At 44.5% G+C, this 20,325-nt stretch overlaps 1 protein-coding gene across 3 annotated transcripts in view; it reads left to right on the top strand.

Annotated features, from left to right (window-relative positions):
• The first annotated feature begins 2,795 nt into the window (after positions 1-2,795).
• HMCN1 (hemicentin 1) overlaps positions 2,796-20,325 on the top strand; it is a 312,463-nt gene continuing 294,933 nt past the window's right edge. For all 3 annotated transcript variants that reach the window (XM_075002181.1, XM_075002180.1, XM_075002179.1), the window contains exon 1: positions 2,796-3,365. In XM_075002181.1, the coding sequence (XP_074858282.1) occupies positions 3,077-3,365 (289 nt within the window). In that variant the 5' untranslated portion in view covers positions 2,796-3,076. The remainder of the gene's footprint in view (positions 3,366-20,325) is intronic.

Below are 20,325 nucleotides of genomic sequence, written 5' to 3'. Positions count from 1 at the left end.
ATCTGTTTTTTATAAACCAATTCCAGGCATATGACTTGATTGGAGTAAGCAAATGTTTCTACATGATTAATTTTCCAGTCACAGAATGATGATTTTGAGCACTGTGGTTTATTACAGATTAAAGTTTGTAAAGTAATTGGGGGGAAAGAATTGTATGAATTTAGAAAATAAAATGTTTCATAACTGCATCAAATATAACTAAACTGTACCCTGCTCACCCACAGCCATATGACTTGGTCTATGGAAGGCAAAGGGCCTGGTTTCCCTCTCACTCTGCAGGTTTAAAGTGATGTATTCCTACTAACTTCAGTAATTGCTGTTGACTCCTCCTATATGCACCTGTATATGGGACAGAAAGGATGATGTTTCTAATATATTCAAGTGGGATTAAAGTAATCTAGGTTCGGTTCTTGAGACAATGGGAGTTAGTCACCTAAATGCTTTTGAAAATCTCACTAGGGACTTTCATGTGTATAAATAGCTTTACAGAGCTGGTCTTGAATTGCTTCTTGCCTCTCTTTCTCACATTGCAAAGTAGCAATAAAAAAAAACCTTTTTTCTTCCCACCTTTCATCTGTCTTGTCAGCTGTTCCAAGCAAAGCTGTATCTTAACTATATGTATACACAGTGCCTAGCGCAATGGTCCCAATCAAAGTAGATGTCTCTGGTTGCTACTCTGATATTACTTCTGTAGGAATATTGGAAGACAGTGTTTGTCTGGAGTTAGGGACTAAGAGAAGAGCTAAGGCCAATGAAAATACTAATGTGAGGGAGCTATTTGGCTTTGGCCCTTTCTTGATGTGTGGACATATTACACCTACTTGCACTAAGTATAACTGCATATTGCATAAACATACATGTTATTTTGGGAGGATGAGTTTGAGTGAGGGACCCCTCTCAGACATCCCACATCATGAAGACTTCTTTCTTTCTTTATTCCTGTCAATTAGAGGCAACTGAGGTACAAGAAATTTGGCCGGTATATGTTAGGGAAGTGTCTTCTGGTGCTTAGGTTTCCTATGCAAGTCACTTTTACAGCATGCTATAAAAGCTCCGCAGCCCAGCTGTGGCAGAAAAACTTGCTTTCTGCATATAAAAGTTAGGGCCAGTGTTAGGGGCCTGCAACCCAAGCAGTTGTGAGAGACCCTAGTCCACAGAGTCATGAACCTACGTTGCTCAGTTTTGGCTTCAGCTCCAGGTGGCGGGGCTCCAGGCTCTGGACTTTAGCCCCATGCAGTGGGGCTTCAGCTTAGTACCCAGGGTCTCAACAAGTCTAAGGCTGGTCCTTCTTGTTGGACCTCCCAAAACCTTCTTTTGCCCCCCACACCCTTGCCGGAGTGCCTGGATCTCTGGTGGAGAACCACAGCTTCAGGAGGTTAGAGTCTTGGCATGTTTGAACATTCTCTGGTGAAGGAAAAGTGAAGTCTGGTTATTGGAGCTGGGCTATCTGGTGGTCATTTTGTGCCAGCTCTATGGAGCTGCCAGATCCCCAGCAGCATATGGAGGAGCCAGTATCAGTGGAACAGTCTAGTGGTTTTATCTGTTGATGAGCTAGAGAAGACCTGCCACTACCTTGGTTGGTTGGTTGCCACTCTCCTTCCACTTTGGTGGTGGGAGGGTGATATAGGCCTATAGAGTTTCTTCTGTTGCCTTTCCTTTGTTGGCAGCTTATCTATCCAGGTGATTTTATGGCCCTCTAACCTTTACTCTCTTAGGCTATGGATAGACTATTGTTGCTATTTTGGGATACAAGTGTAACTCCAGGGCTAAACACTTCCATTTCTGCTACCCCTCATCATGAGGGGGTAGCGGAGACCTTGAAATAGCCCCTTGTTTACAATTGCAGCACTGGGTTCAAAATAAGGTAGCTTGAAATAATTTATGCAATTTGTGCAGTGCGAATTGCGTAAATTATTTTGAGCACCAGCTACAGTTTAGATGTCACCCCAGTGTCTCCAAATAATAAAGAAATAACACCTTACTTTCTTTTTTTCTCCAATTGTAGAGTGAAAACTTTAGTAGAATGTGGACGGGACTAGCAAGCTAGACTACAAAGTCATGGGGCAGATCTAGGCCACTGTGTTATTTCTTTTTGCTTGAGATCATTGGTGAATCATGCATGTTTGTGTGTGTGTGTATGGCGGGGGGCATAACTTGAGCAGAGGGTCCTGGGGGGAACTTGTGAAGAGGGCTGGGGAATTTCCTGAGGTTGCACTGTCCAGTAGAAATATCTTTCTCTTCCCCTTCCCACCTGGCAATTAATGGGGAGCAGTCAGCCTATTTTTTTCCTTTTGTAGACGTAAGGGTTTATATCAGGTTCTCCTCCTTCACGTCTGAGGTGGAATACTAGGATTATCCATGTGCTCCCAGCTCAGGAATGTGCAGACCCAGTCCTGGTGAGTCCATTGTTCTTAACTACTGGAAACATTCAGCTCCCCTGACTGTCACCGTCAATGGGAAAACCGCACATCTGGGGTGAATTTCCTGCTGTGCAGCTCAGTCCTGCTTCTACTGTTATCACTGATGCTCCAAGTGATTCTGTGGCACCCAAGTGACCCAATAAATATTTTTAAAAGTTGCCCTAAAAAAAGGGCCTTTAAGGAGAATGCAGAGGGGAGCAGGGGTGACCAATGGTAAGAGGAGGCTGGGCTAGGCATCCGCTCCTGGTGTGCTTCAGCAGCAGTTGGGAACCTCAGTCTCTGGCCAAAGGCTTCAGCAGCAGCAGCAGCAGCACACTGGACGCCTCTGCTTCTTGCCAAAGATTGCAACAACAGCGGCAAGGCGCACAATAAGGCATGGATGGGACTCGCTGCCCTCCCTGAGTTAGGCACTACAAAAGTCCTGCAGGCAAGTAGATTGGAGAGGAGAGAAACCAGAAACTACATACAAACAAAAGTCGCTGCATCTCTCTCTCCCTTCCTCTCTCCCTCCCTCAAAGGCTCGGGGAGCGTGTGGGGGGAGTTGCAGCTCAGATCTAAATTGTGCAGAAAAGGTTTTGTTTTGTTTTTAAAGTTTAAATGCATTTCTCAGCTGCAGTGGAAGCCTTCTGACACTTAAGTGTGTACTCAGGAGAAAAATGATTTCCCGTGGAAATACCCACTTCTGGGGAGTGGGATTCTACACAGTATTCTTGCTGGCTCTCCTTTCTTCTTGCTATGCACACGATGCCAGTGCAGAGAAGGAGCCCAAAGCTGAAGAAATCCCAGAAGGAGCATCCACCTTGGCATTTGTGTTTGATGTGACTGGCTCTATGTATGATGATTTAGTTCAAGTTATAGAAGGGGCATCTAAAATTTTGGAAACCTCTCTGAAAAGACCCAAGAAACCACTTTACAACTTTGCTTTGGTGCCTTTCCATGATCCAGGTAAGGAAATATTTTTTCAAAGTCCTGTTGACTGGGTAGATTTATGTGTATACATGTGAGTGAAGAGTTTGGAGTCATCTGCTGAATTAAATAAATGCAGTACGGAATATGTAAAGGCAGAGGGTTGGAGCTACACTTAAAACACTAGGAGAGAGAAAAAAATAAAAATAAAAGGGGAGCACAGAGCACAGAATTCTCGTCAGAAATGAGACAAAAAAGGTAACATCATGCACTTAGTCACATATTCTAAATGGAATTTGCTACAAGAATAATTTGCCAATAGCAGCTTAAATCTGCTAACTCCCTTCCCCCTGTCCTGTGCAGACACAAATGTGCATTCTCACCTCTGACCACTGAACACACCTGTATTTCCCCATCACATACATACAAAATGATTGTTAAAAACATGCACATGTGCAGAGACTTAGGATCTAGCATCAGTCTTGCAAAAGACATTTTATGTTAAAATAAGACTTCTTCCTAGTAAAGAACTTAGTAAGAATTGTGTACAACTGAGTTTCATTACCTATGTGTACACAATCATGTTTCTGACTTCTTATAAAATCACACATTTGTTCATAGTATTTCTGTACTACTTCAGTAAGCTTCCTGTTAAACAAGTAGCTATTCTGCTGTGCTCCTTTTGTTTCTTGTGTCTTTCCACTTTTTTCTCTTTTCTTTTCTGCTATTGGATTTAGTATATCTTGCCTTCATGTCTTTCAGTATCTGTGTTGTGTCCCATTAGTATAGCCTTCTGCTCTTCTCTTGTCTAACTTCCCGTAATGATTTGAAAATGAAATAGGAACTGTGTGCACCTAAGCTGTGATATAGAGCAGCCAGGACTATGGGAGGTGCAAACCAAACTTAAAAAAAAAATCCCAAACAGAAAACAATCTGTTTTAGAATATGATTTTCCTGCTTCTAATTTTTTCTGATACACCTCAAACATCAACATCCAAGGAACCATGAACAGGAGCTCAGGTAACAGTCCCCCCCACGTTTCAGATATGCAGGCACTTTCGTAGGGACATCATCAGAGTTAAAAAAGATATTTCCCTTCAAAACATTTATTTTACACTGTCAAAAATAATGCCCAAGATCTATAATATATAAGATTGTTGAAAAACATATGTTTCTTTTTCAATTTGTCTACTTGGTGCATTTATTATATTTAGTATATTTTCATAAGGGTGTTCATGGTCATGATGCCAGACTGCCTTCTGTGAAAATTGCCAGCTTCACTATTTCTTCTGTGGAGACAGTTTCCTTTGTCTTTCCCCTTGATGTGTGAATCACATGCTTTTAAACATAGGATATGGTGATTTTAAAATCAGGTGGGTGGTGGGGGTGAATTCTGGGTTGAATATAGAATCTGAAGCAACTTGTATGTCACTTCTTTGTCACGTTTTAAAAAATCACCTGGATTTCCAGTTGACAGTTCCTTTCTGATTTTCCAGCCTTTTAATTTTAAAACTTTTATTTTTAAATGGAAGGTTGACTAAATGCATTACGAACAGAAAAAAAAAAATCCCCCATAGAATGATTCACTAACCACATTGCTCTGCTTTCTTTGATGATTTGCTCTGAAACACTTTTCTCCAACCCAAAAGCAGGAAGGTAATTTTTGTGAAGCAGACTATTTTCCTAGATTGGCTCCTTTCCTCTTCTCTCTCTGGCTTTGGGTAGGAAGACATCAAACTTGTATTCAGTGATTCTTTCAATACTTAGCTTACATTACAGGTTACTTTTAAACATCATTTTCATCAACCCCTTTTTCATTTCCATCCAACTTTGTGTCCTCTCCATCAGTAACTATTTCTTTTGCATAGTCTTCCCGGAGGCTTTTTCTTTCTCACTCTCTCACTTCCCTCATCTTTTAACTGTCTTTGCAGCAGTCCTTTCTCTCATGTCAGTCTGGTTTCCACCTCTGTCTCCTATCCCTTTACCCCACCCCCACTTTTTTTTTCCCTCCCACTGCACAGGAACCACAATTCCGGTGCCACTTCCTTTCTCCAAAATCCAGGAAGCTCCCTTCTCTCATTGGATATTTACCTTCATCCCACAGGAAATTCCTTTACCTGTTTACTGAAATGTTAACATCTCATTTAGTAATTAAATCAAACCCTGATGCACTGGAAAGCATGCATCACACCTGTTTGTAGTATAATATTTTGCATTATTATCTGCATTGCCTTTTTATATTACATGTTGAAACTCCCAAATCTGGCATTCTCTGGTCCGGCAACATCCATCATCCGACACGACCACGGATCTTGCAGGACCAGAGAGTCCCAGGGCTGGGAGGAGAAGGGCCAGCCAGACCAGTTTCAGGAGCCCAGGACAGGGCAGCCACAGCTGGTCTGGCAGCGGGTGGTGAGGTGGTGGGGGTAGGGTAGCCAGTGTCAGCTGCCAGGGAGCTTCTGCGAGAGACCCTTACTCCAGGCCAGAAGCAGTGGCCAGGGCTAGCTGGGTGGAAAGCTGGCCTGGGGAAGCCATAGCAGGGGCTGGGTGGAAGGACCCTGGCATGGGAGCAGTGGCTCATCCCCAGGGCCGGGCAAGAAGCCATGGCGAGGGCTAAGTGGAAAGCTGCAGCCCTGGGGAGCCACAGCCCTGGGAAGCCATGGCTGGGGCTGGGCGGGAAGCTCCAGGCTGGGGAGCAGTGGCTCATTGCCAGCCCCGGATGGGAAGCATGGCCTCAGGAAGCCATGGCTGGGGCTGGGCAGGCAGCTACCCCTGGGAAAGCTGTGGCTGGGGAGGAGCTGGCAGCCAGGGAGCCTGCAGTGGTGGGGAGTTGGGAAACTGTGGATGACAGTGGGCAGGGGAGCCCAGAAATAGGGGCTGGAAGCTGCAGGGGAAGCAGAATTGACCACCTCTGGTCCAGCAAAATCCTTAGTGCAAGACCACTTAGATCCTGAGTGTGATGGACCAAGAAGGTGGAAGCTATAGTTTGTTGCTGAGGTCCCACTGCATAGTATACTCTACCTTTGTTGGGTGTGGTTACTTGCTGTACAGCTTGTCTCCTGCTGATTAGTGAAAGTCCAACCTGACTCAGAGAACTTTGTGAACAAACAGTACTGAGTGGAGACCATCATTGTAATTGCTAAGGTGGGAAAGTGTTCACCAAAGAGCTCCAACGATCTATCCTCTTGTCTGCCTCTGCTTCCTACACCCCGGCTAATCCAAACAAAAAAAGCAGTCCAAGTAGCACTTTAGAGACTAACAAAATAATTTATTAGGTGGTGAGCTTTCGTGGGACAGACCCACTTCTTCAGGCCATAGCCATACCAGAACAGGCTCAATATTTAAGGCACAGAGAACCAAAAAGGTAATCAAGGTTGACAAATCAGAAAAAAATTATCCAGGTGAGCAAATCAGAGAGTAGAGGGGAAGAAAGGGTGTGTGTGTCAAGAATTAGATTAAGCCAAGTATGCAAAAGAACCCCTATAATGACCCAGAAAATTCACATCTTGGTTCAAACCACGTGTTAATGTGTCGAATTTGAATATAAAAGAGAGTTCAGAAGCCTCTCTTTGCCGACTGTTGTGAAAATTCCTCTTAATTAAAACGCAAACTTTTAAGTCATTAACAGACTGGCCCACTCCATTAAAATGTTGATTGACCAGTTTGTGAATCAGGAGGGTTCTTATGTCTGTTTTGTGCCCATTAATTCTTTGTCTGAGAAAGAAGTCTGTCCAGTTATTGTCTGAAGCAATTTCAAAAAAGTAGCACAGGTTGAACCCCTCTAGTCTGGTACACTTTAGTCTGGCAACATCTGTAATCTGGCATGATTTTAGTTAGCCAGAAGACTACATATCTTGGGTGTGGCTAAGTTTCCAGTGGTCCCATAAAGTTGGTTTATGTTGTAAATTCCTCTATAGAGAACATGTCCCTGGCCATGGGCTGTGAGGTTTGTGTGTGCCTTCCACTACCCTTTACCAGATAGCCTCGAGATGTCAAGCAGTTTTAAATTAAAAATAGGATTTATATGGACTTAACAGTCTTCCCCACTAATCTAGGTAAGAATAAATTTAAACTGTAAAATAATTTACTTCATAAAACACTGTTTAGGTAACTATATAACCCAGGTAAATGCAAGGTATAGGGAGTGACCGTTAGGGTTGCCCGTTGCCTATGCATATTCATAAGCTAATTGCCTATTCATGAGCATCGGTTTGAATTCAGATGCACGGATTGGACCATTTATGATGCTCATGAATATGTAAACGGAACGTGCATCCTGGTTGCCGGGGCAACGCAGGTGCGGACCTGACACCTGCGAGTGTTCAACCAGGTCCGCCCCAGCTCTATAAATTCTGGAGCGCAGCCCGGCTTCGCCAGTCCGTCGGGGAGCAGCGGAGAAGAGGACAACGGACCCAGAAGAGCAAAAAGGACTGAGTTTAGAGCTGGACTCAGCCTTGGCCGAAGATTCGACGAGAAGAGCTGAAGCAGACCCACGTGTCAATCTACGCACCCCAGCCACCGTGGGACGCAGAAGCCTTTTCGAAGAGCTCCGGCTGAGAAGCCTTTTTGAAGAGCTCCAGTGAAGAAGAACTGAGCTGAACTCACTAAAGTCCTCAGATTTTACCTGAGGCAGGCTCGCCAGGCAGACCGCGCCGGCAGGTGCCCTGCCTGGGGAGCCGCACAAGCGGCGGCCTCTGCTGGCTGGCGCCGGAGCCGCTGCCGCTTTTAGCCAGGGGTTTTTGTTAACCAAGCTGGCCTTTTCCCCTGGCCTCCTCTTCTTTTCCCTATCTATCCTATCTGCCTGCCGCGGCTGCCAGTAAAAAGCGCGCCGTGAGGGCTTCATTTCCTAGGTTCCCGTGGAGACCCTCGGGCCCGGCGCCCGGACTGACAGATCAGGAGGAGGATAGGTATTTAATAACTGCTCTCCACAAACATTAGGGATATTAGCTTAAATCACTAGAGTTAGGGTTTATATATTGTTAGCAGTAGTAATACTGATCCCTTATTGATATTATACGGGTTTAAATCGTCTTAAATTGTGGAACCCTGTTCCCAGGGTTCTCATTTGTAAAGCACAGGAGGCGGTCTACTGACCTAGCCGCTTTACCCTTTGCATACATAATAGAAGACTAGATAAGAATTTTAATTCATAGGGACCCAGAACTGATTGCTCCCTCCGCTGGGTAGAGCTCACCCAAGCGGGGGTTGAAGCATAAGGGGATAACCCGGTAAAGGGAGAACCCCAATTAGAATTTTACACACAATCTTAAACTAAAAGAGTAATTTAAAGGGACACCCCATTAAGGGGGTACCCATATTAAATAAATCCCTGTAGGGTTACATAAGACCTCAGGCGTTGCCAATAAGTCCTGAGGCGGCCGTAGGAGGCAGGTATCCTATTAATATTCATTAAGTGTATACATATAAGAAGTCCTAGGGTAGCGGCCTTAGCCACTTTTGGAGGCCCCATCTGCCTGGCCAGCAGGGGTAACCTCACCTAGGCAGTAAAAGCATAACAGCTGTTCCCTTGGGTCGCTGGGGGACCTAGGGTCGAACATCACCGGCCATTTTCCTAAAAGGAGAAAAGTGCTCTGAAGGGGGCGGGTGCCCCGAGTAAGAGGAATATAATATTGTATAGTTCCTCCAGAGGCAGGGCAGTAAAGGGGCTCCCTTACTAGGGGGCCCGACATAGGCAGCTCTCGGGAGGCGTCGTATTATAGTCCCTTTAAGCCCAAAAACTACCCATAATTGAGCGTTTGGGACGCTGAGGCGAAGGGAAGCCAGCGCAGTCTTATTTTATTGCGCTGGGATCTTTTCGGGCAAAAATATCCCATAAATCTGGAAGCCCGTTACCAGACTAAATAACCTGGCATATTATATGTATACATAGAAATTCTGGAAGCCCGTTACCAGACTAAACAACCTGGCATAATTAAATACATAGAAACATATTAATATATAACATAAAGAGAAACATAAAGATATATACATATTTAAATGAATACACAAGTAAATATACAGCAGAGTAATTATTATCAGTTCTGGTTTATTTCTTTTCCCTTATAGCACACGCACGGAAGAGCACCAAGTTGTGCGTCCCAGTGGAGCCAACAGTAAGTCTAAGAAGGGTATAGTTTAAACGTTGTAACTACAAAAAATACAACAAAGGGGCTATTAGTCAACCAGTCCCAAATCCTGTGCTGAGACTCAGGGAACAGGGAAGGATATAGTTGTAGCTTCTAGAGATATTAAATAGATACATAGTAAAATAAAGTGTGGTAACATAGTAAATAAATAGGAAAGAGAAAACGCTACATTGTAAAAACCTAGCTCTTGTCAGAATAAAAAGAAACTTAGTTGTGGACAGTTGACCCCTTGTCTGTCATCTTTTCTGGGGAACAAACGGGCTCTGTCACACACCCTGTAAACCCCTGTGGATCAGACACCGTTGACATCGATCCAGGTAGCGGGGTAAAACCTGGGCTGGTGCTTGGTGGCTGGTGGAAAATCTTAGGCAACCTTATTGGGCCCTTGGTTGTCTCTGTATTGGCCACTGCAGCTTGACCTGTGCCAGCCTCTGTAGATCGTTAGTTTACAGCCACCAACCAGTCCTGGCTTTCAGTGGTCTGTGCTGTTATTTAGCTGTAATTTCCCCCTAAATGTCTTCAGAGAGCCCAGTCAGCAGTGGAAGTGTTGATAATGCTGCTAGACAACACTGACCTCCCATAGTCCAACAAATTCTCTTGTTCGGCATCAGTCAGGTCCCCAGAATGCTGGAGTAGAGAGGTTCAACCTGTAATTAGTTGGCTCAGAAAGAGGCCTTCTGAAGTCAATCTGGAGTGAGTACTTGATGAATGGAAAGAATCATGGGACTGCTGTTTGCTTCCCTGCATAAGGCTCTTTTCGTACAAAGTTTGCAAAAAAAAAAAACTTTGTACTTAATTGATTGGCAGAATTTAGACTCAATATTGAGAAGCCTTTTATACTCACTTACATAGCTCTACTATAAAGAGCTTCACCAGCAGTGTGGGTGGACTTCCTATAGTAATTCTGTAGTAGATGTAACCTTTGGGGTCACCTAAATGTATTGCTGAGGACAGAGTTGTAATGTTTTATGAAAGCTGAGCGTCATAAAGCAAAAAAAAAAAAAAACAAGAAAAAGAAAAAAAGAGCTCAGATGTGATGTCATTTGAAACTCTTTGGCAGTGGCCTCATTACAGCTCAACTTTGCAAGATGAACTTCTGAAAGCTACCGTTCGAGAGCTCGCTGTTCGAAAGAGAGTGGCAACACACAAAAAGCGGATCAAGGCATCGATCCATCCTTTTGAATGAGCCCATCACCCTTTCGAAAGCGAGCGGCTACACAGCCCCAGGCTCTATTTTGAAAGAACAAAGCAGGAAACACTGTGGATGGACTCGCATGTCTGACAAGCCTTTCCGGGAGCCACAGCCAGCTGCTCCCTTAAAGGGCCCCTCCCCAACACCCTCCACACACACAAGCCGAGGGCTGCCAGGCTGTCCACAGCAGAGCCCACCATGTGCACAGAGTGGAGAGCAGCAGAGCTACTATGGAGACCTGCATGGACCCTCACCGGCTCCCCAACGGAGAAATCCTGGTTCTGTCTCCAGCCTGCTGGCCACGCTGCTCGTGGCCGTCCTGCAGCAGCTCCAGACAGCCAGTCACCTAGCTGCCTTCCTGCAAGACCTCCCCATGTTGCAAGGTCACTGGGACTGGGATGATGACGGCTGGCTCCAGAATTTCTGAATGACAAAGGGCACATTTGTGGAGCTTTGTCACTGGCTGGCCCCTGCCCTCCAGCACCAGGACACCAGGATGTTGCCCACGCTCCCCCTGGAGAAAAGGATAGCAATTGCGCTGTGGAATCTGGCCACCCCAGACAGCAACCGCTCGGTTGGGCCCCAGTTTGGGGTGGGCAAGGCCACCATTGGGGTTGTCCTCATAGAAGTAAGCCAGCTTGGGTCACAGACCCGCCACAGGGAGGCACGAGGGCTCCTGGGAGGGGACGAGGAGGGTGCCCTGTTAGGGGACAGAAAAGGGTCCCCCAGGAGGGCACAGGCGAGGGGGTCCAGAGCATCCTGCCATGGGCTCTGGGGCATGTATGCCCTCCATTCTGTGCAGGTTGTCAGGGCGATAAACCACCACCTCCTGTGCAGGGTCATCCACGTTGGGGACCTTGATGCTGCCATCGTGGGATTCACCAATCTGGAGTTCCCAAACTGCTTTGGCGTGCCGAATGGGACCCACATAGCAATCTAGTCCCCGCAACACAGTGTGGGCAGCTACATCAACCTGAAGGGGTTCCACTTGCTGGTGCTCCAGGCCCTTGTCGACTCAAACAGCTCTTCAGAAACTCATGGCTGGGGTGCAGGATGAACGTGGGTATGAGAGCTCCCAGTCAGGGACATGACCATGCCCCTGCGCATAGTGGCTGATGCTGCCTACCCCCTGCGCTCATGGCTCATGAGGCCGTACACAGGCCACATGGACCCTGGACAGGACCAGTTCAACACCCTGCTGAACCAGGCCCACAATGCTGTTTGGCCTCCTGTGGGGGGCACTTCTGATGCTTCCTGATGTAACTGGAGGTCATCTTCCAGAACGTGGGCCTGGGAAGGGGTTGAGACCACGCGGAGGTAGCGGCCTGGCAGGGGTGCAGTGACCTTAGCCTTGGCGAGGTGTACAGGAGGGGGAGATGGGCTGGAGGGGCTGTCTCAGTGGTGGCTGCACTGGCCATCAGCCACTGCCTGAATTCCAGCTGGGCAGCTGGGGAGGAGTGTGCCTCCCATCTCCTGTACCTCATCCTCCCTGCCCTCTGTCCATTGGCCTGGGGGCCCTGGGGCATCTCATGTGCAGAGGGGCCAGCATGGATGGAATTTATGCAGGCCATGGTCTGCTCCCCACATCACCTTCCTGCCCAAACCATGTGTCCCATGGTGCTGTCCACAGAATTGGGTGCTGATGGCCATGTACAGGTCTCCCCTGTGGCTTGGGAACATATCTCCCCATGCCCCAGGGTGTCCAAAATGCCGGGTCCCACCTGAGGTGCCTTGAGGAGCTCGGGGTGAGGCCTGGCTGGAGGTGGTCTGGCTGGAGGACCTGGACAGTATGGTGATCACTAGGCTCCTGTTGCCCAACTGCTCTGTGTTGCTGTCTGGCTCCAAGTCATGGTGGTGGGGGTCCCAGCTGATCCTTCTCAGCCTCCTGGGGTTCCTCCTCCAGTGCTGCGGTGTTGAGGGGCTCTTCCAGGGGGTCTGCCTCCTTCACCCCAAGGAGACAGTCCAGCTTGTCATCATAGGGGCAGCTTGTGGGTGCTGCTCCTGAGTGACCTTTGGCATTCCAGGCCTTGCAATAGTCCTGACACAGCTCTTTTACTGTTGACCTTACTTGCTCTGGGGCACAGAGGGGGCGGGGGTGTGCATCCTGGAGTGGTGAGTACGGCAGACAGGCTGCTGAAGGCTGCAGTGTTCCATCAGCACCCTGTGGTTTGCAACAGGACTTCCTTGTTCCCCCCCACAGGCCGAGGAGGTCCTGCAACTCCTGCTTTGACCAGGACAGGGTCCTTTTCTTACCACCCTGGCTGGAGTCCTGGGAGCTCTTCCTCAGGGTGATGTTGGCTCCCTGGGGGGTGCAGGGCTCCTGGCTGCTGGCCATGGCTATCTCAGCTGTCTTTGGCTCCTCATGGGTGTGCTAGAGGGTTTGTGGCTGCAGGTGCGTGCAGTCCCTGCTGCCAGCACACTCTCAGCTTCCCACCATAGGGTTTCTGGGTCCCTGGGACTTTAAATGCAGCTGGACACAGGGAGCATAGAGCTCCTTTGGGCTGACCAGGGCGTCTCCGCACTCTGGCGGGCTGGTGCCATGTAAGACCCTCTCTTTTGAAATAGGGCTGTGCAGAGTGGCTACACGCATTTTCTTTCAAACTCATTTTCGAAGGAAGGTGCTTTTCCTAACATGGACGAGTGATTTCAAAAGGTGGACAGCGTTCTTTCAAAAGTAATTTCGAAGGAGCGCTGTTTGCGTTTAGCCACTTGCCAGGATAGTTTGAAATGGGCCCTACTTTCAAAATTATTTTCGAAGGAGCTTCCTAGTGTAACCTCAGTCTTTGAGGATCTTCCAGTGTTCTAGGCTTATTATGAAAAATCCAGTCTTATCATTCACAATCTTTTGAAAAGAAAAAATTATTTGGTGCATTGCATCAAATAAATTTTCATTTTAAAAGATTGTGCCTGTCTTGTCCATTTCTGACACACAAAATGGCGAAGACGTCTGAGTTCTTTAAAAGTAAATATATTGTATAGTATGTTATGTTATTTCAGTACTGCAGTATAAGTGTATGGATGCAACATGGTTTTGAGATGGTGGAGATGGATACAGGTTTAATAATCCCTTTGCTTAATGATTGTCCATTTGTTGGAGAGAAATCACTAGCCACTAGAGATGGGTCCTGATTATGGAGATTTTGAATACCTGCAGTATGGGACATAGAATCTGGATTGATCCACAGCAGTGGCCTGTACAAAAGTTCTGTGTTCAGATATCCTGCTTCTCCATTGACATTTTGTTTTATTTTGATCCAGTCCACTCCCTCACTCCTCGAACTGTCAATAACTATTGTGCTAGGTCCCGTGTCTTTATGAAGCATACAGTGGAGTTTGGCAATCAGTTTGCCTGTGCTATGCAAGAAATCAGGCATTGCCTAGAATGTGAAGGGTGCTACTAACAAAGAAATCTCCAGGAAAATATATCCAATGGCAAAGATTTATTAAAAATAAAATTAAGGAAGACTGGCACAGGAAGACTTTGCATCAGAACTGAAACTTTAGATCAAAGACTACTGTTGCAGCTGTCTGTATTTGGTTCTACAAAAACAATGAGGAGTTTTGGGGCACCTTAGAGACTAACAGATTTATTAGGCTGTAAGTTTTCAGGGGTAAAATCCACTTCATCAGATGAGTTGGAGTGGAAATTATAGAACATGTATTTTGTTTGGTTCTGACATTCCACTAGCTAATGCTTGTTGAGTTCAGTGGAAGCAGGACTAGATCCAGAAGGCCTGTATTTAATGACAGTGGCCAGCCAGCTCTTTGTTTTATGTCTTTAAGGAATTTTGGAATGGAGAATGAGCCTAACAGGGCAGATTAATCTTTGGTGCTACTTTGTTATAGTAAATGGAGTCACATCAGAAAGTAATGGGGTCCCATGTAGTACTCTCTGTATTTGAAACAAATATTGTAGTGAATTTCTGTTTTGAAGAGGAAACAATAGTATTTTGTCTTAACTTATATGGAAAATGAAGGTTAATTTTTCTCTCCTAAAATATTAATTGTAGCTAATGTAGTAGATGTATAACTAAGAGAACAGGGACAATATAGTGTGTATCTTACGTTTTCCGAAGAAGTACAGTTGGCACCTTAATCGGATGCCCAGACTCCATAAGCTTGGATAAGAGGAACACAAAAATAGGCACGAAGTGTTTAAGAAGGTTCCCACTCCCAACCCAACACTTCAAAAATGGAGTATGATGTTCTGTTTGTAAATTCTGCTATATTTAGTTTGAGTGTTTTGGATCAAATTAGAATCAATAAGTATGATTGTCTGTCATAACTTTATTAAAAACATTTTGATGTTGTATTTTTTTAGATCCAGCTCTTACTTTCTTCCAAGAATTTGATAGAAGTAGTGTTTGTGTGATAATGTCCTGTATTGGAGATTGTGTGGACATTCTAGTGCATTCAGTAATCCTGGATAATTAACATGTTGCACTTTTGCAGGATCATTGATCTGAAGCTCTCAAAGCAATTCTCAAACATAAATGACTTAGGTCTATATGATACCTGTGCAGGTGGTAGCCAAATATTATTGTTTCTGTGTATAGATATGGAAATAGGTTTACTGAAGCTAAAAGATTTTTCTAGAGTCACACAGTAGGTCTATCATTTGTAGTAGAGCTGGGAATAGATCCACATTTTCTCTGTCATTCCCACTTCTGTGCCTCAGCCCAAGATCTGTGCTTTAACCACTAGTGCTCTGGTCCTCAAAAAGAACACAGTGGAAATAACATGTTTAACCTTACAATCTTGAGTGGCCTTGCTTTAGCATAACTTTGGTTGGCATTGCCACTACAATCATTGGTCGCTGTACTATACAGCAGTTTGGAACGTGTTCAGAAGGCCATAGGAAGGTTCTTTTTGGATACATCATTATATGTCTTGGGGACAACAGAAGGCATAGCAGACCTTTTAGTGTCACTGAATTAAAAATAATGCTTTTTGATTGAAATGAAAAGTGTATTCAATTACAAAGGGAGATGTAAAGCTGTGTGCAGGAGTGTAAGATATGAATCTTTTCTGTATCACTTACAGCACTGAAAAATCCCCTTTTAGATAATGAACAATGTTGTGTCCCTGGTGAGTGACAGTAAGCTATTTCTGCACAATCTGAATTTGGATGTAAAGGTATTCTCTATGGCTGCAAATATGAACCGATGTAGTCCTGTCTCTGCAGGGAGTGGCAATACCGCAGCTGTTACTTATAAGTTTCTCAAACAATGGAAAAATAAAATCAATAAGACACTTTTCCTGATTACTGTGGTATTTGGAACTCCTTTAATAGCTTCTCTTGAATTTTCCCATTTTGGATCATCCCTCACTATTTGTATCAGCCTTTGGCCAGGAGATTTAGTCCTCGAGCTAATGGTTGTCAAATAAAATTTTCAGGCTGTTTATGAACTCATTTAAATTGACTGCTTGAAGCCACTTTTACTTTAGGAGGGTAAGTATATTATGGGCACCCGAGGTAAGAGGACCTTTTATGTATTCTATCCGCTGTGGGGAGAGAGAGGAGGGGACTTTCTGAACATAATTCCCTTGTGTTCCCCTGGGGAGAGAAACACTACGAAGTGCAATTTATGTTTTAGTGGTGAGCAGGAAAGGGGATTGGTTTATAAGGCTATGGCTACACTACAGAGGTATTTCAAAAGTAAGATATTTCAAAATAATACAGCTAAGCACAAAATGCATTTTGAAATTGCAGCCAGCTGTATCAAAATAGGATTTCCAGACACACAGTGCTATTTGGAAATAGTGGCACTGGGCGCCATTATAACTTATTTTGAAATAGTGCTACTCTGTGTCTTAATAGCGCCTGTTTCAAAATATCTACTTCAAGATAGTCATTATTCCATCTTCAAGGAGGGTTACCAATTTCAAAATAATGCACCCACTATTTCGAATTTATTTCGAAATAGCACGTGCGTAGTGTAGATGCTAGTAATTTTAAAATAACTATTATCTCAAAATAACTCTGTAGTGTGGATGTAGCCTAACTGTGCTGCATTCTACTTAATGCATTATTCCTGTTGCATCCCTAGAACAAGCCATTTCTATTGGAACAGATGTGTGGATGAGTTTTCAAAATATCCTAGGGCTGGCTTTTTGTGTGCAACAGTGTGTCATAGCACAAGCTTTCTTTGTACTCCGGTATGTGGCAGTGGATGCTGTAATAAAGCTGAGGCTGGGGTTTTAAAGCTTGTGAACAGATGGAGGGATGTAAGGATGAGGGGTGGGTTGTTTTTTTTTTTTCCCTTTTGATGCTTTGGAGTAAAACTGCCACAGACTCTCCAATTATTCTTGCACATGGCAGGGTCTGGAGTAGGGTGGGGAAGACCATCAGATTTCCATATGTTAGAGAGAGAGAGAGAGAGATTAAGCCAGGCCAGTACCAGCTGTGCATGCATTCTAGGCACACAGGTTGTGTGGCATCCTCTTTCATATTTTGCTAGTTCATTTTCCTGCTCTAGATTGCTTGAGTGCAAACTGGAGTTCCAGTCCATCAGTCACTGGGAAGTCTTAATTTGAGCTTTCACATTCTGGTTCACTCCATAGCCAGTGTTCACTGCTGCACAGGAGTAGTTTCCCTCTGCACTCAGTATATTGTGTTTCCCCTCCTACGTAGGCTAAACTGTCTGAGACATATGTTTGTCCGGTGTTTGTATAATTTTGGGGGGAGTAAAAATAATGTTGGAGAAGAGGTCCTGGGGTTAGTTTCCCGTGGGAAAAGTTTTGACAATGCCTGATATTTGGTGGACTCCGAAGTGCTATCCAGAAGTATGTGTGTGAGCCAAGGAAAAAAGTTATACCAGGCATAGCTGTTAGTGAGAGCTAAACTCCACTAGAAGCAGAAAATTCCATTTTTTCTCTTCCATCAATTCCAGTGATTACTTTTGTCAATAGAAATATGAGTTACTATATTGCTAAACTATATGAATAAAAGGTTTGATAAATTAACAAGTGCGGTCTGATTTTTATGATGCTAGTCTTTAGCTACTCATCACAAGGGGTTAGATTCAGGTTTGACTCACTGATTCTCTAGACTTCTTTCCTCTCTGACAGAGGAAGTTAAGTTTCTGAAGAATTTAAGTTTTGTAAGTGAGGTTTTCAGATATTCACGGAAGAGGCCTAGATCTTTTCCCATTGAATTCAATGGGAGTTTTATTATTGACTTCACTTGTTAGGGCAACAGTGTCTCTGGAAGGGATTGTAAAATTTCTGGTCCATTAATGGTTAAAAGGTAACGTCCCAAATGTAAAGCAGGAGATTACTATCCCGTTGAGTCTGCAGATTGACTGAAACAAGAACTCAGCTCAGCTGTTAGTGTGAAGGCAGTAGGAGAGTCAAATCCTTTATATATGGCCTAGCTCCTAGAGGGAAACACAGAGCTGTGCTGTATTAATATGACTTGTGTAGGTACATGCAACCTGTTTCTTCTGAAAGGCAGTGCAGCAAAGTGGATGAGACTTGAGTCTGCTATGTCAAAAGCTGTTTCCAGCTTGCCTGCAATAGCTATGTGTAACTTCTCAGTTATCTGTGAAATGGTTGAGTAATAGCTGTGACAGATTATATCAACTGTGTGTGTGGAAGGGGCTACTCCCTCCCTAGCCCCACATTCGTGGTGCTCTGGGCTTGAGTCTACACCCTGTTCAGTATTAGATGTTTCCTGGAGTCATCTTGGGTGGTAAGCAGGACTATCCTGACCTCTGGCAACAGTGACTATAGTTTGGCTTCCTACCTTTATGTAGATTTTGCCAAAGGTGTGAATACTTTTGTGTTCAGTTTAAACTTTTTTACACTTTCATGGGAAAAGAACAGTGTCCAAGATGGATCCCAGCATCAGGTGACTTAAAAAACATGCCCTTGTGGGGACTCTGAGTCCCTCCTATTGGCTGGTTCATAGGAAAACCAAACCCATTTACAAATAATAAGCAGTCATGTGACACCATAGAGAGTAACAAATTTACTAGGTCATGAGCTTTCATGGGTAAGACTCACAACTGAAGTCATCTGAAAAAGTCACCCTCAAAAGCTTCTGGCCTAATATTTTTTTTAGTCTCTAAGGTGCTACATGACTGCTTGTTATTTCTGAAGCCTAACCTGGTTACTCCTCTGAGACCAAATCCATTTACAGACCATTTTTCTTATCAATGAACCATCAAGTTTCTGAAATACCCATAATGGCCCTCACTTAGCATGTCTAGACTAGTAAAATACATGTATACTTCCTAAGTCTAATTGCAAATACAGGAATGATACAAGCCCACACATTGAATATACAACTTCAGCAGGCTATAATTTTTCTAATGATACCTTTACAAGGAGTACTTTGAATAAAATATTTTGCTGTTATATATGTATTCATAAGCATATTTCCATAAAGTATATGATACGCACCATCACAATAATTACATCCCCTGGGGTAATATGTGACCTTGCTTAGAGTACAAGTTGAGAAGGATGCAGAAATAATAACAGTACTAGTGGAAGAACTAGAACTCATAGCCTCTTGGTTTCCAGTTCAGTAATTTTTCTCTCTGACTTTGTGCCTCTTTAGTAGCATGAAGGCAGGAACTTACTGTGTTTTTGCAAGAGCTCCTACAACAGGGACAAATAGTGTTGTTTGCAGGAATTTCACAAATTTTCAGGAGTAAGGGGACTTCGAAGGTGCCCCGGCACTTCGAAGTACCGGCGGGTGAGCCGCAGCTAGATGTGTGCCGATACTTCGAAGTTTAAAACTTTGGAGTTGCCGTGGGGGGGAATTTGCTAAATGAAGTGCTGCCTGTGCACGGCAGCACTTGATTAGTAAACTCCCAACGCCCTAATTATCATCCTTCCTTCGAAGGAAGGTGTTAGTGTAGACACAGCCTCAGTGTAATACATTTCTAGATTATGAAACATCAAGAAATAAACGTGACAGAGCAATAGCTCGGTATGGGCTTGATCCAAAGATCATTGAAGTCAATGTGTTAGCTCTAGAATTACCTCAGTATGGGCATGATCCAAACACCATTGAAGTCAATGAAAAGAATCCCATTGATTTCAATAGGCTTTGGCTCAAGCCTTAAGTGACACAGAATTTCTTTTCAGAATTATGGGTTAATCCATTCTAGATCACTGAGAGGGAAGAGCATTTTATGAAAAAACATTGAGCCCTGGGTTCCGCAGGTGAATGCTTTTACCACTTTGCTCCCCTTCCCCTCACTTATAAAAAGCAAATCACAAGCAGGATTCTGCCTGGAAGAAGGGAAGTTTGCTCAACGTGGCAGGGGAATGAGGGAAGTGAAGTGTAGGAAGATGTCGTTAGGTATCCACAGCACTTGTGGGTCATTTTTTTCCCATGCTGCACCAATGAAAATACCCAGAATGCTACAGGGTTGAGGGAACAGTGGGATAGGCTACTGCAATACACTGTTCCCACTGTCGATGTTTGGTGACTTGTGTGTGCCAGCAATAAGTTGAATTTGTGGGGAGCCTGTGGGAAGATGAGGATGCTCAAATTTGAATTTATAAAACCCAGCGTTAAAAAGTCAATTTTAAGAAAGTCGAATTTATCTTATAGTGTAGACGTAGCTCTGCTTGGGAGCTATTATATATCCATCCTCTGCAGATTGGGTGCAGAGGGGAATATCTGTCTCACACAAACATGAGC

This window comes from Carettochelys insculpta, chromosome 9 (genome assembly GCF_033958435.1).
Source record: "Carettochelys insculpta isolate YL-2023 chromosome 9, ASM3395843v1, whole genome shotgun sequence".
NCBI classification, from domain to species: Eukaryota; Metazoa; Chordata; order Testudines; family Carettochelyidae; genus Carettochelys; species Carettochelys insculpta.
This window is presented reverse-complemented; position numbering and strand designations above follow the sequence as displayed.